Genomic DNA, 14,871 nt, shown 5'->3' with positions numbered 1-14,871 from the left:
AATCGAGTGTTGGATATGATGACAGTAAATCCAAAACTACGACGAAGGAGATCGTCGAGAAGCCAAGCATCATGTGGCAGAGGAGACACATCAGGAGTGGGAATCTTAAAGCACCAAGAAGGCCAGGAACACTAGGGTTTTACATCCACGTGCACCCAAAGTCTGGAGAGCCAATTCTTCCTGGTAGACGAGAGGGTGGAATTGGCGTCGTGGGATGACCGCATCGTCTCCTCCAAGTTCGTCTCCGAGTTCTTCGTGTTGCAGAAGCGATGCAGGCAGTAGAGCGCGAGAGCGAGGAGAGGAAGCAGAGCCAGCAACGCCTTGGCGCACCGGCTGCTCTCCTCCACCAGCCCGACGAGCTTCTTCAAGAGATGGACGATATGGCTCAGCTTCTCTACGATGTCCTCCAAGTCGTCGTCGTCGTCGTCGTCGTCGTAGTATTTTCCGAGCCTTCCTCTTTCCTCCATCATCGGCTTCTCAGGTTGCGGTGACTCCCAATAGCAGCGGCTTGCCTCCTGCGTCCTGCTGCTGCTACAAATAAAGAGGAATGATGAGCCTTCACATGAACAGGTGAACTGTGTCTACAACTCCTGTCTTTGGATCCCCACATCAATAATACTTGGCCTGAAAAATGAAGTTCCTATCATATGCGTGATTCATGCAAGGCGAACATTGTGCCCTGCATGTAGCTATTCAATTGTACGTACAATACAACAGATTTTGATTGTCGAAAGTATTCCGTAAGGATCATACAATATTAAACATAAGCATACGTTGATATACACACACACACACACACACGTACATGAGTAGAGCGAACGTCTCCAATATCCTTTATCTTATTGTTTTAAGATGATATAAGATGATGATTTCTAAAAATTTATGCATTTACTACTCGATCAAACTAAATGAGGACATCCATTTTACTTGAGTTGGAGATAAGCATAAGAAGAAGAAGAAGAATAGATAGGTGAGTTAAAACTAGAAAATATATTATGTACAATAGCATTGGTCCCATAGATTTGGTCATGCTAAGAGCCAAAAGTTCTTGTGGTGTTTGGTGGTGATCGAGTAGCCACCGCCTCTCCTGCTCTTCCGCCTCACTGCCAGAGTCATGCAGGAGGAGTTCTGGATGCAGTAGTCGACCACTCCTCCTCTCATGCTGTTGCCACTCCACAGTCTCACCACACGCCACGCTATGGATCGCTTCTTCTGCCCGAGCACTAGCAGTGAAGCCCCCTGCTTCCTGGCCTCCTCGACGATCGCCGGCCCTCGCTCTCGCCCTTCCACCACTGATAGCTCCACTTTGATCTGTCAAGATATGCTCATTAGCAGCTTGCTGAAATGTTCTAATTCTCACAACGATCTGATGACTGCTGCAGAAGCATGCACGGTGGAAATTGCACTGACTGAGCTACAGATAGAGAGGCATGCACGGTGGGAGGGTTCACCTCTGGTCTTCTTGCTTGGCACATGCTTTGCATGGCAAGAAATGCTTGATGGCTTCGTGAGCTCCACTCCGTTTGGGACCGATCGCCTGCAGCTAGTGCACGGCAGACAGAACTGGTGAACAAGACATCGATCGAAGTAGCGAAGCCAAGCGACGGCAACTTACGACGCCGGCGTGGCTTCACAACGCTCACGAGAACCAAGGAATCGTTGTCGTGGAGGGAATGAGACAAAGCCCATTGGAGAGCAGCCTTCGCTTCCGGTCCCGAGTCCACGGCGACCACGATCTTCCTTCCCGTCACGGCCACTTTCTTCGCTTCGTCGCCGCCTGCTGCTTCCGCGACCGAAGCCCCGCGATCGGCGACGAACTTGAGCTTCGGCTTCGGCTTCGGTTTCGGCTTCTGCTGTGGAGATCCGAGTCGGATAGGAGCTGCGGCCCTGCTCCTGCAACAGCACGAGAGCCTTATGCGGCTTCTGCCCATGGCCGGCCACCAAGAAGAAGAAGAAGAAGAAGACGAAGAAGAAGCTGTTTGATCTAATGACCCTCCTCCGCTTCCTTTAGGTGGTATATGAGGACATGAATGCGCGAACGTGGGGGTGGGTTGAGTTCTCGACGTGCAGGCCATCATCAAGCGTTCGATGAATTGTTTACGCACACAGGGAGTCGTGCCAACTCTCTCCAAGCTCATAATGCAGACTCTCCTCCACAGAGGTGAATGTTTCCTGCCGAAAGAGCAGCCCTCCAACACTTAGCAAACTGTCGGCAATCACCCGCCATTAATTATATCAAACGTTTGGTTGGATGCATGTGTGTAATGGTGGGAGACGAAGACTCGCGTACCAAGAAATAAATAATTTATGGAATTCAAAAATTAGTCAATACCACATCAGCCACAACGAAGTAGGACGAGGATGAAAACAAGGAGCAATAGAAGGTCAAGGTCAACCTGGAGACGTGTCATATCCAACAAAATCTTATCCAAGGCCTTGCTGTCGAGCCGCTGGCACCATTTCTCCCTCCCCCACATACACAAACACACACACACACATACACTCTCTCTCTCTCTGCCCAATAGAATGAATACAGGTCTTCTCCCCACGCCTTGTTGAAAGACGGACACCTGGCGTTCCGACTTCTTTAACGACTCAGGACGCGAGTAGGGATGTGACAATGTGTATGATCCCACCTCATGTGCGTTAATCGGGGACATGACAAAGAAATCTTATGATAACTCGCATGACATTGTTGTGAATGGATGGCAATGGAATCTTCGGATAGGCATGAACACCACAATCAGGACATTCCAATCAAAAATTTGCTCAACGCTTCAATCCAATGAATAAGAAACATGCAGGGCACTTCAGAGTGTTGAGTTAGGCAGCGTTTGGGCCATGCAACGCCATGGCACATGAAACGTACTAGTGCTGGCATCTTGTCATGAGTGTTGCCACGAGATCCAAGTCCTTTTGGCCAGTGTCTGAAACACCACTTCACAAGAAATTAAGGCTCTTATCAAGAAATTACACTTGATCTTTTATCTTGATAAATTAATAACCACCTGTTAGCAATAATATTTTATTTATTTTTATATGCAGTCTTTCCTTCAATCCAAAAAACAGAGAAATAGGGAGGTAAAAGGACCGGTACATGGTTAATATAGTATTAGGTTTTCTCTAATCCCATTTACTTATTGAAGATACAGTTGGACGCCCAAACAAAAGTAAATTGGACGGACATACCCGGAGACTAGCGCAGATGGGACACGGTCGTCTCGAATCGTCATCATATAAATATATGTATATAATGGCACTATTCTCAGGGGCCGTTCAAGTGGGTGAGCATCCACGGCGGCAACAAGCTGTTACCGATTCGGACCTGCGGCTCTGCAGCTTCCTCCCCCTCCATCGTCGCCCTTCCTTGGTAAGATCTGCACCGTGAGAAGGTTAAGCTAATACATCAGGTGACTTGATGATATTGGAATGTAAGCTCAGGTGGCACGTATGATACCTACGTAGATACCGATATCTTTATAGGGTTCGATAGGACTTTGATACATACCAATAGATTAATTTGATGCACAGGAAACATAGTATTTGAATCGACGACAAATGATACCTTTAGATTAGCTTTTAGTTCTACACATTGAAGGAAAAAAAAAAAACTAAATTAACCTAATGACATCAGACCTTGCACTTATAAATATTCAAATTTAATTAAAAAATCAAATTGAATTAATCGAACCGATACAATCTGAATTTTGAATGTTATAAACTATTCCAGTTTGGGAGGTTACTCTTCCAATTAAATTAATCGATACAACCTTATAGCTTTCTTTAAGGTTGTTGTCAGGAGTTTCATCTTTGTATTATGTTATTATTGATTCCTTTTTTTTCTTTCAACACCTATTTTTTTTAATATTTAGAATAATATTTTGTGATATAATTTTTTGAAAATATCGATCAAATTGGATCAAAATTCTAGTTCGATTTAATTAAATCAAATCACTTCATCGATCCAAATCGGTTCATTAGATATTTATATTTTTTTTAAAATCACTTAAGATTAAAAAATTAATTAATCAATTTTGATTAATCTGATTAAAAATCACTTGCTAACGGTGCAAACTGCACATGTTATTTTCTTAAAAATGGAACTTGGCAATTATAACAAAACACATACATGATTTTCTTTTACTTGGGATTTTATCTTGTGACTAGCAAGCCATCGAGGTGTATAATAAACATGATTTTAATATGTATAGGATTGCAAGTTTGTGTAGTTAATATTACCTGATGTTTAGGGAAGAATGAGGTTCGGCCATTAAGAAGGCAGGCGGTGGCGAGGAGATTGTTTGAGGGTGTTCCCATTGTGCTTGCTGGATGAGAACCTTGGCCTTCTGCTTCTCCGTAATCTTGTTCGGATCCGAGCAAAGCTAATTAGGAAGTTACAGAACCACATTAAATCAGGCAATGGACCAGAAGCTACCTGTTTCTCCAAATTCTTGTTTTGCTCCCGCAGTGCCTTCTCCTGTACATTAGAAAGAAATGACGACTTAAATGTAACTTAAGAAAGTCAAGGGCAAAAATGTCGATTTCCAGACCATGGAATCTACTGAATCATCAAGCAATATTAACTTTAACTCTTGATATCAATTATATGAAAGCCGACTTCTACCTTCTGTCTGGCGACCCAAGAAGTAGATTTATCTGTCTTTGAACAGGATACATATCATACATTAAACATGAACATGTGAATAAAAAATTCACTGCAACTCATCGTCAGGCTATCACAAATGGTTTCATCATTATTAGTTTGAGAAAATATGATCCCTGACAAAATTCCGACCACTTGCGGAGCGCAGCTTTAGCATGCTAATATTCTGGCAAGCAAGTTAAAAGTAAAAATAAAAAATAAAACCGATCGGTTACCATATACTGCAACCATTAATTCCTTATCGCCTGTAGAACCAGAGATCCAAAATTGTGGAATGGAAGAACTGTGGAAGTATCTGAAAATGAGCTAAATGCTTCATACTGATGAAACCATCAGTTTTACTTTGCAATCATACTTTGATCAAAGTTCATTTGTGCTATGTAGTCACTGTACCCTTGTCGGTAAGGGTGAAAAGCAAAAGACCGAAATCTCTTTATTAGAGTAGAGAGAGAGAGACTACTCCTAGGGGCTATCAGAAGACGTCATCCTTCATGGAGACGGATGCATAACTGCATCGACTTTTTTACTTGATCCCAAGTCCAGCTTATTATGGTGCTTTCATTGTTTGTCTTAAGAAAAGAAACTATTTCTGAGATTAGTACACAACCAACCACACCTTGTGAAGTACTCGAGAGCTGCTTTATTCATAATTCTTGAGGTGTTTGTGTTACTTTGAACTGAACTTCCGATAAGGAAAAGATGTTTCTTGCTATCATGTGTATCCAGCCTCATGTCATCATTAATGAAATCAAAATGATCAGTTCACCTTCTCTATACTTTTGGAGCCTCATGTTATTAGAATGACTTCTAAATGAGTTCGTGTGCAATTGCTTGTTATTGTTTATGAATTTGTTTTAGCCACCTAAATGAATATCAAGGCTTGTTTCAACTAATACCCTGTCTTTTGGAATATTTCTTGTTGTTATATTTATATTTCATCTTTCAAAATTACATAATGATATATCCATATTGTGTAATATTAATTGTCCGTGTCAACATTCATGCTTTATGGATTGAAAACTAAATGGCTCTATCCCCAATTGAATACCTGGACTTACATGTGTACTTGTTGCCCTGTGATTCCCTTTCTTAAACACAGTAATTATTGGCAATAAATTGAAACTGCAAGCAGGATACTGAACCTCAAATCAGTGCTAACACTACACTGCACCTGAACTCAACCCAGAACGTGTGGAATTTGATCGATTTTTAGGTCACTAGATATTCTATATGCATATGGAAGACATCTACTGCATAATTACGGGCAATATACACCTTCAAACAAATTCATTTACCTTGGTTTGAAGCTCAGCAATGGAATCAAACATTACTTGGCTCTGCAACAGAAATAAATTCCATCAGCTTCGGCAGCTTCAAGAGTCCAAGAACTATACATCAATTGAGGAACATGTCTTACTTACATGCTAGGTATACCTTGATTATGAGATTAGCAAAAGTTCTGAGACATATGCCTTACCTTTCTTGATCTAATGTGCCTCAGAGAAGTTTCCAGCTGATTCTCTAGTTGTTGGAGTTCTTTAACATTCAAGGAGTCTAATTGTTCTCCCATTAGGTGCCTGAAGTAATAGGAACATGGCATGTAACTCATCTGTAGTAATCGAATTCTCAACTGTGATCATAATTTATTACCTTTGACTTTTACTTAAAGCCTCAACCTTAGCCTTAAGTTTGCCATATTCGTGACACCAGTTGCCCTGTGTAGTATCGGCCAAAATATTAGAAGACAGCAAATTGCTTGTCGCCGGTGACTCATTGTTGGTAATTTGCATCTACTAAGCGATCCACACACAACTAGAAAGCACAAACTGATGCAACGATTTGATGTTCTGTGTTGTAATTTTCAACCCTTGAAATATAACAGTTTAAACTAGTAGTAATTAACTTTCTCTAGTTCAAACTGAATATAAGAAGACTTCTAATTTTTCAGCTATTAGCAGAAGCCTCTGATGATGCAAATGGGCCTGAAAACTAAATGCAATTTATACTGTTGCAGATGCACTAAAGGATCAATCGGAGAATGCCTGCACGCATAAGAAAAGCAAGTACAGTTAAGAAAGATTCACGTTCTAAAGTTCCACTCGAGGATCATACTTATTCCTGACCTTTCTTCTGTTCCCTCCCTTTTCTTCCTTTCAGTCGGCATGTCAAACAGAAAAATAAGGCTAGAACACGTTCCCTCCGATCATTATTTCTTACCATGTGAATCATTATTTAGTAGATACTAACATGATTGATGAGAACTATTAGCTCAAGATGCAAGAAGTACAAAGAAATAACGAGTCTAATCAGCAATAATGTCATAGAATATAATTTTGTTGAAGTTTCATTTCAAACAATGTTTTACCTTTCATGTAGTCTTTTTTAAGGACTGGCCCGATTTAGATAATCCTTCCCCTATAACAGGGCTTATTTCCATCCTATTAATCATCGGTAGCTCAGACTTCCGTGAGGTTTTGAGGTCAATTAAGCTCAGCCGAATGTCAGCAAGCCAAGTTTGAGCAGTATTAAGTATTGCTATTATCACCAAGTCAACGTTTCATAAAGCTTAGACTTGATCTTGTATGCAGCTCATGGCTAAAGTCTTTCCAGAATATTCTCTTTTAAGAAAGTTGATAGTTATGTGATTATTAGATACATTTAATTAAACTAGAACATGGATGTATAACAGCCCATTGTGACTAGTAAAAGAGCATTAATCTATACTGATCTACCTACTTATGAGGACATATTCCACATATCTAAATGAGGACAAAATTAAATACTATAGCACGGCATTAAATTTGTCAGGGGGCAAAAGAATATCAAGTACTGCACATTAACTAAAAAGTGCAAGACGTCACAAGATTTCAACTAATGTGTAGCATAAGATAATCCATGGTATACAATCAGGTCCAAAAGATAAAATTACTTGGAAACTTGTCAAATAAATCTGTAGCAACTAGGACATGTGTTTAGAGTTGTTCCAGATCTATATGATGCATGAATCAGCAATGAGCTTACGGACCTGTGATTCAAGATCCGATGAGGCAATTGCCTTTTCTGCATAAGAGTACTGCTCGTAACGTCCGAGAATCTTTTCCATACTGGAAAAAATATATACTTTTGTAAGTAAATATTCATGATTAGTTGGAGCAAAGCAACAGGATAATGTCCATAATGCATCAGTGACTATACAAAACTGAGGCATAGATACGATCATTCTACCTTACTGTATAGCGTGCTATTCTTTTTTTGGACATTATCAGTTTTGCATAATGTAGTATTTCTTTAATACAGAAAGCAAAAGGATAATCTCCAAAAACATCAGTGACTATACAAAACTGATTAATGGAAAAGATCATCTTTCTTCAATGTAGTTTTGTTTCTTTAATGAAGAACGTAAAAGAGTATAATACAAGAAAAGCACAAATAAGAAGTTCATGGATAGCTTGAGCATGCACATACAGTTTTGTCACTGCACTCGCAACCAAGAAGGCAGACTCGCAGATTTAATGGTACTGCACTGCCTAAAGTGATATAATGGTGCGTTGTGCTTTAACATAGGTGCAACAAAGAGAAATTTGCATGAATATTGCACTTTAGAAGTTATAGGAAATGAAATTCTATGCATGATCAGGAGTTGTGGTGTCTGCTTAGCTAACGAATCATTTTATGTGAAGCATCTTGCAAGATATATTCATTAACTTGTAAAAAACATTTCCTCTATCATTATTCAAACATTCTCTAATTTTAAGTGCAAGTCTGCCATTCGCATTCATATAGAACTGAAACTTCTTTCGCTTTTGAGTATGCTTTATGTAAACTCTAGAGGTTCTGAAAGTGATCATGGAGGCCGAGTCCACCCAAGAAATAATAGAGTTGCTCATTGAATCTAATACTTTTTCTTTTTCTTTTTCTTTTTTTTTCTCTATTATAGTATCTTCATCGTGTTTATTATTTCTATATGATTTTTTTTGTTTTCCATCCTTATAGGTGTCAAGTTGGCAATTAAAAGTTTTAGCAGATAGACATGCTATCCTCATACGACATACCAAGGCGTCATCATAGATATCAATCAGCAAGTCAGGGAGCAAAATGTATAGTGATTAGTAAATCTAAGAAAAGATTGCACTTCCTTCACGATACAGATTCAACAAGGAACCCTTGTTCACCAAGTATCTGGTTCTCGTTTATGAACCAAGAACTTGTGCATTATGAAACTGTAACCATTTAGTATAGCACAATACCTTGTAGAGAACAATTAGAAGTCTTCTTTATATTCCTTTTGAATAAACTGATGGACCTATGCCATTTTTTATACACTATTTAGGGGTATGCCTACGAATTAATTCAATCATAATCAGATGGTTTAAATGTGCTGGAAATGCAAGTTAGATACAGAAACACGAAAGAAAATACGTCATAAGTTTGATATTTTGCCTGAACAGTTACAATTAGGAACCATATTGATCATAAAGATCTTATAGAGATACCTCTCTATGCTAATCAATCATACTACCAGAAAATACAAGTAGTTAATTCCTATCGTCATTACCACACAACCTAAAAATGCAACATGAATTAACCAAAGATGTAATATTAATGCTAAAAATATCATGGGGTTAGAAGAATAAAAGTTATGAATATAGAAGAAAATAAGAAAGAAGAGTTGAAGTGAATTCCTAGGTAGAAAGAATTATATCAAGGATAAGTTTTCCCTGAGGACTTTCAAACTTGCTCGAATCTAGTTGTAGAAATTGAGTCCTTCTACTTGAAGAACAAATACAACCATTACTTAAAATTTTTAGCTGGTTTTGATGATCTAATTTTTCCTCAGTCGTGTCAAAGAAGTGCTGGAATTTTCTCTTATACGAATATGAATAAAATTAAAGTCTCAAAATCCTATAAGGAGTATCGTGGGATCTTCCATAGATATAATGTTAAAGATAATTTGCACAAGAAATTATTAGAAATCAAATAATGATGAGTTTGAGCGCGCTAACATATATTAGATTAGGCATCAATTTAATCTAAAATTTTAAATTTTAGCTCGTGACTCACGATCACAAACTTAAAACTTTTAGGTGCAGGTCATACCCAATATATATAATATTATTCGTTTTATCATTAACTATGTGAGAGTTTTTTATCAGTCAATATCTTTGACTATCAAAAGCATGGTTGTACCACAAGGTAGTTCACTTATCTGTGTTTGTCCAATGCGGTATGACTCATTTTCAGTCAGTCAATCTTAATTTGATCTTGGCTACCAAGCATACGTTGGTTCAATTAGATCAACTTTTGTTAATGTAGCTCAAATACCATGTTAAAAATCAAATAATGATGAGTTTGAGTTAAAATGCTCAGGATTAATAAATATCAAATGAGACATTAATTCAATCCAGAAATTTAAATTTTTAGATTATGGGTCATACACTATATATAACACGACTTTTGAAATTCTGTGTGATATGGGATTGTTTTCTTAATACATCTCTTTTTATCTCACAAACATAAATATTTCTAACAAAAAATAAACTATCGATAATATTAGGATCTTCAATTTCATATAATGGATTGATAATGATGTTCAATTATAAATTTATGTTCACCACACATTCTAATGTCAATTGCTGATCTCACTGATTTCTCATTAAATGACGATCTCACCTATCTGACAGTGGCAAGATGCTCCTCATTTGTCATGATCTTAAAACATTATGAAGAGCCTATTATATTGTTTTTCATCATCTTCTTTAATATTAGTATTTTGAATCCTTTACCTAAACTGTTCCTTGGTAAGAAGATGAGGTAAAAGATGTGAACCCATCTAACTGGTTAATCGCAAAACTAAAGTTATTCAAATTCTGACCAATAACATGAATAACTTCCTAATGAGTTATCTATTATGAAATGCTGATGAAGGAACACATCAATTTCTTTTGGATTGTAACAAGTGCAATGCCTTAATGTTACTAGGGTCTATGCGGCACTTTAAGATAAGAATGTAAGTCAATAAGAAAAACTGAAAATAGTTTCATATATATAATGGAGAATTTCAATAATCCTAAATGAAAATTAAGTAGATCAATGGAACATCAGAGAATTCAACCTAACATTATATTCTAAACATTTATTGAATCATATGATTTAAGAGGAAAAAAAGCTGTGATTATATAGGTTTGTGTGCGCTTGGGACTTGTCAGAGTGATAATATACATAATAGAAGGAATATTAGTTAAACCATTGACCACGTAAATGGTTTCTTATGCAAGCAACTTACTCTCTTGGGTTTCTTATGCAGTCTTGAGAGTGGCACCCATGTTAGTCACAAGGTGAAGGCCAACAGGATAGCTTCAGTCCTTATAACCAAGAAACTAATTATGCTTTAGTTTCAACATAGTGTACCGCGGACCCATATCTTCTAAAGTGCACTAATGGCATTAATTATCAGACAAATTAGAATCCCATAAAAGTATTGGGAAATGATAAAAGAAAAAGTCTATTTAATTTGTGTATCCCACGAATAATCTTCGGGGTTTAGAAAACTTTAGTACCACCAGAACTATGACCACCAGTATCCCATAAAAGTTAGATTGTTTGTACAAAAACAATCTAACTTATCCAGTCGCTTTTTCTTATTCTTCTACCTGTGCTTCCAATTTTTGTTGATCTAACACTTAGGATACACTGACAACATAAGCAGGTCATAGATCGTCCCATTTATAATAGCATAATCCTTTCACCTAATTCAGACATAATGGTTGCTCGGACTTTACGAATTTTCTTCACATGCATGACGACATGTGACACAATATCTGTATGATCATGGCGAGCGATATAGGTTATACATAAAAAAAAAAAAGAAAAAAAATCTGGAGATCAGACTTATGAGGATATTGTAGAAAGAAAAAGGCTGAAGATTTTAGGAGAAGATGTACAACATCACTGACCATGAATATAATGGGAAAGATGAGGATCTACTTAAAAGAAATTTGCTATCGATTTAAGCAAGAAATCCGATAGCATCAGGTAGCAAGGATGCAGAACTAAAAGCTAATAGCTAAGGTCTTTTAAATCAAGGTTATGCTTAATCATCAAAGAGAGGATGTAATCCAAGTACAGGATCAGTGGATCAAAACATTGAGTAGAAGATTGACAAAGGAACAAAGAATTTAAATGAAAGAACAAACATGGAAGATGTCGGAACAAATTGACATAAGCAGCAACAGTTAATGTTTCAAACTCAACACGATGAGAACATTGAGAGTAGCGCACGGAAGACTAAATCCATCATGAAAAGAATGAAACCGAAAGCTGAGAATGATGTCCATATTTCATGGTTGACTGGCCTAGGAAATGATCGGCGGAAAGTATACAGAAACCGAAAAAAGAAGCCGTAGATCTACTACAAGCTACTACTTATTTGAGATCTCAAGAAAATAGATGGAATCCACGAAAGCACTAAGGAACCCGTTTGCGTGCCCTAAAATTTGATGGCTTGCAACCGTACTTCTTATAGCATTAAACGTGCATTCCCGATGTTCGATAGTGATGGACCCCTTCCTCAATATGACCCGGGATACAGCAGCTGCTTTTAGCTAAGAGATAAAGTTTGTTAGACTGGGAGGTGCATTACACCCCAAATCGGAGAAGTCAGATCTTAACCGTCCAAAACAATGATCGATCTCCCGTACGCTTCTACCCAGTCCGCAACGCAGTTCACGAGGCGGAAACCCTAATCTCTTCTTGGAAGAAAAGAAATACATAAAGCATGACAAGGAACAGGTCGATATGAGAATGGGTCACTCAAACTTCATCGAAGAGGTGAACCAAAAACACAAGCAGAATTCAGATCACAGTCCATTTATATTTGGCTTAGAGACGACTAGGGTTTGGAGTAGAGCATCAACGAGAAGAAGTGGAAGGAAACGAAGAGATGAGGAAAGCAAACCTGGAATCGGTGGAGTACTCATAGAGCTTGCCCTTGGTCGAGAAGATGATGAGGGCGACCTCGGCGTCGCAGAGGACGGAGATCTCGTGGGCCTTCTTGAGCAAACCAGACCGGCGCTTGGAGAAGGTCACTTGCCGATTGATCTTGTTCTCGATCCGCTTCAGCTGCACCCTCCCCCTCCCCATCTCGATCCTCCGCCTCCTCCCTCCTCCTCTCCCTTCCTCAAACTCTAACCTCGGTTGCTCGGTCGGTCGGTCGTCGGTGAGAAAAACACAGCAGCAGAAGCGAGAGAGAGATGGGGTTGGGTTGGTGGTTGGGCGGGGGGAGAGGGGGGGGGGGGGGGGGGGGTGGAGACGGGCAAGGGTGGTTTTATAGAAACCAGGGCGGTAAGGGGGTGAACACGCTGTCGAGCGATGATTGGTTGAGGAGTCGTTAAAGGGCGTGCGGATGTGTGTGTTTGCAAGCGACACACAGTAACGCTCGCTTACATCGTACGGATCGAAGTCGGACTTTTTGGTTTGAATGAAACGCATACATAATAATAGGAGAATTCCAAGAAAAATAATGATGCCGTCGCACCCCCCAATCTTTCTCTTCCAAATTAAAAAAATATTTAATATATAATTTGAATTTAATATATATATATGTGATAAGTTTAAATTAATTTGATAAATAATCGACTATAAAATGTTAAAGAACACGACGGTTCACATGATAAAGATCTTAAGACAAGTCCTCTCAAAATAAGAATCTAACCAAGAAAGATCACACCATGTGAGCAGAAGGTACATTTGTGCAAGTGTTATTGTTTCTTCCAAAAGTTAATTGATGCGATTTCATTGAAGACTTGAGCTGGCCATTAACTAAAAGGGGATTCACGATTGTTGCCGACTAATCTTAAGAGGAGCCCGCCTACCCAAGATGGGCGACGCCATGGAGTTATCACGTGTGTCGGAGATTTTCCTTATAGGACGATGTGGATGGATACCTAATGAATATTGTGGAGATGGAGAAACACAAGTCTTCTTCTCTCTTTTCTTCTCTAGGGAGGGAGGACTTGTTTCGTTTAGACGAGTAGACGATCATTCAAATAGTCGATTAGTGTTTAAATCATTCAAATACCTAATGAATTTTTTACTATGTGGATGAACACATAGTTGTGCCACTTTGAAGATAAATAAAAAAAATGATGACTTTGGTACATATAATTTATTATTATTCAGTCAATGTAAGACTAAACATGATATCGATTATTATTTAATGTTTTTTTTTTCTCTAAAACATAAGAGATTCAATAGTAAGCCACAAATATTACAATAATCATAAGAAGGAATCCTGGAGACTACTTCGGAAGTGATATTTCATGGGTATAGTTGGACTCCATTGTGCCCTCTTATTCTATAAATTTATCATTTACAAAAGAGTCATGTTAAAGATTTATTGGCAATTATTCATTTCCTTGTGAACAATTAATATCCTTGTGTGTGTGTGTGTTAAAGAATCTATTGGTTCTTGACAAAAGATCCATCACAACTTCACAACATAGCAATTATAAACATCATACAATAACTTTGCAATACATCAGAAATGTTTTGCCAACCATTTTAAAGCCTCTCATCACATATGATAATTCAGTTGCCTACTTAAATTGGCCGATTAATTGTTGAATGATTACTCCATTGATTATTTACTAAATTAATTACCACATTACCTTTTTCTCTCAGCTTTTGCTTTTGTGTGTATTTGATTCCTCTAAATCAATTGGAAGTGTTCTAAAAAGTTAAGATGGAAAAGGAGATAAAGCTTTTTCAATATGATTAAACATGGTTCCATTAAGATAAGTAATAGTGGATAGTGTTGGCTAACTATGAGCTACAGTAAGATTCTCCACCTATCACATGAACCAATGTATTCCTGTTGGGAATATGAAGGACCAAAAGGACAATGATTTAACGTTTGAGATTAAAGCAAGAGAAGAACTGAATGCCTTCAAGCCAAGATAAGGAGAAAGTTAGGATTTGATTAGAATGAGATGGAATAGGCTGATTCATAATCTTGTCATGATTCTTATTGTTAACATCATTACATATTTGCAAGCATAAAAAAGTTTTAGTAGACCAGAAAAATGCGACTACTGTCTATTAATTGTTAGAATTTGTAAGAAAACTCAAAGTTTCTCCATGCAGTCATTTCATTTTTTTTTCTTTGTTAATCGATAAATGATGGAAACGAAATGTTATTAGTCAAAGTAATC

At 38.0% G+C, this 14,871-nt stretch overlaps 2 protein-coding genes across 3 annotated transcripts; both read right to left on the bottom strand.

Moving 5' to 3' along the window:
* Positions 1–30: 30 nt before the first annotated feature.
* Positions 31–2,146, bottom strand: LOC135672601 (uncharacterized). Of its 2 annotated transcripts, XM_065181094.1 has the most exons (3): positions 1,616–2,146; positions 1,452–1,543; positions 31–1,311 (listed from the first exon to the last, which is right to left on the bottom strand). In XM_065181094.1, exons 1-3 carry the CDS (start codon positions 2,136–2,138, stop codon positions 1,027–1,029), a joined length of 900 nt encoding a protein of 299 aa, XP_065037166.1. In that variant the 5' UTR covers positions 2,139–2,146; the 3' UTR covers positions 31–1,026. The 2 variants fall into 2 exon arrangements, with proteins under 2 accessions (XP_065037166.1, XP_065037165.1); XM_065181093.1 differs by having other exon boundaries at positions 1,452–2,139.
* An 865-nt stretch (positions 2,147–3,011) lies between these two features.
* On the bottom strand, positions 3,012–12,944 carry LOC135665692 (truncated transcription factor CAULIFLOWER A-like). The gene is made up of 8 exons (XM_065177316.1): positions 12,618–12,944; positions 7,689–7,767; positions 6,314–6,378; positions 6,141–6,240; positions 5,959–6,000; positions 4,436–4,477; positions 4,240–4,361; positions 3,012–3,377 (listed from the first exon to the last, which is right to left on the bottom strand). The coding sequence occupies exons 1-8, from the start codon at positions 12,800–12,802 to the stop codon at positions 3,266–3,268; spliced, it is 747 nt and encodes a 248-aa protein (XP_065033388.1). The 5' UTR covers positions 12,803–12,944; the 3' UTR covers positions 3,012–3,265.
* Positions 12,945–14,871: the final 1,927 nt, after the last annotated feature.

This window comes from Musa acuminata, chromosome BXJ1-4 (genome assembly GCF_036884655.1).
Source record: "Musa acuminata AAA Group cultivar baxijiao chromosome BXJ1-4, Cavendish_Baxijiao_AAA, whole genome shotgun sequence".
Taxonomy (NCBI): domain Eukaryota; kingdom Viridiplantae; phylum Streptophyta; class Magnoliopsida; order Zingiberales; family Musaceae; genus Musa; species Musa acuminata.
Note: the sequence above shows the minus strand (reverse complement) of the source record. Positions and strands in the feature narration are given on the sequence as shown.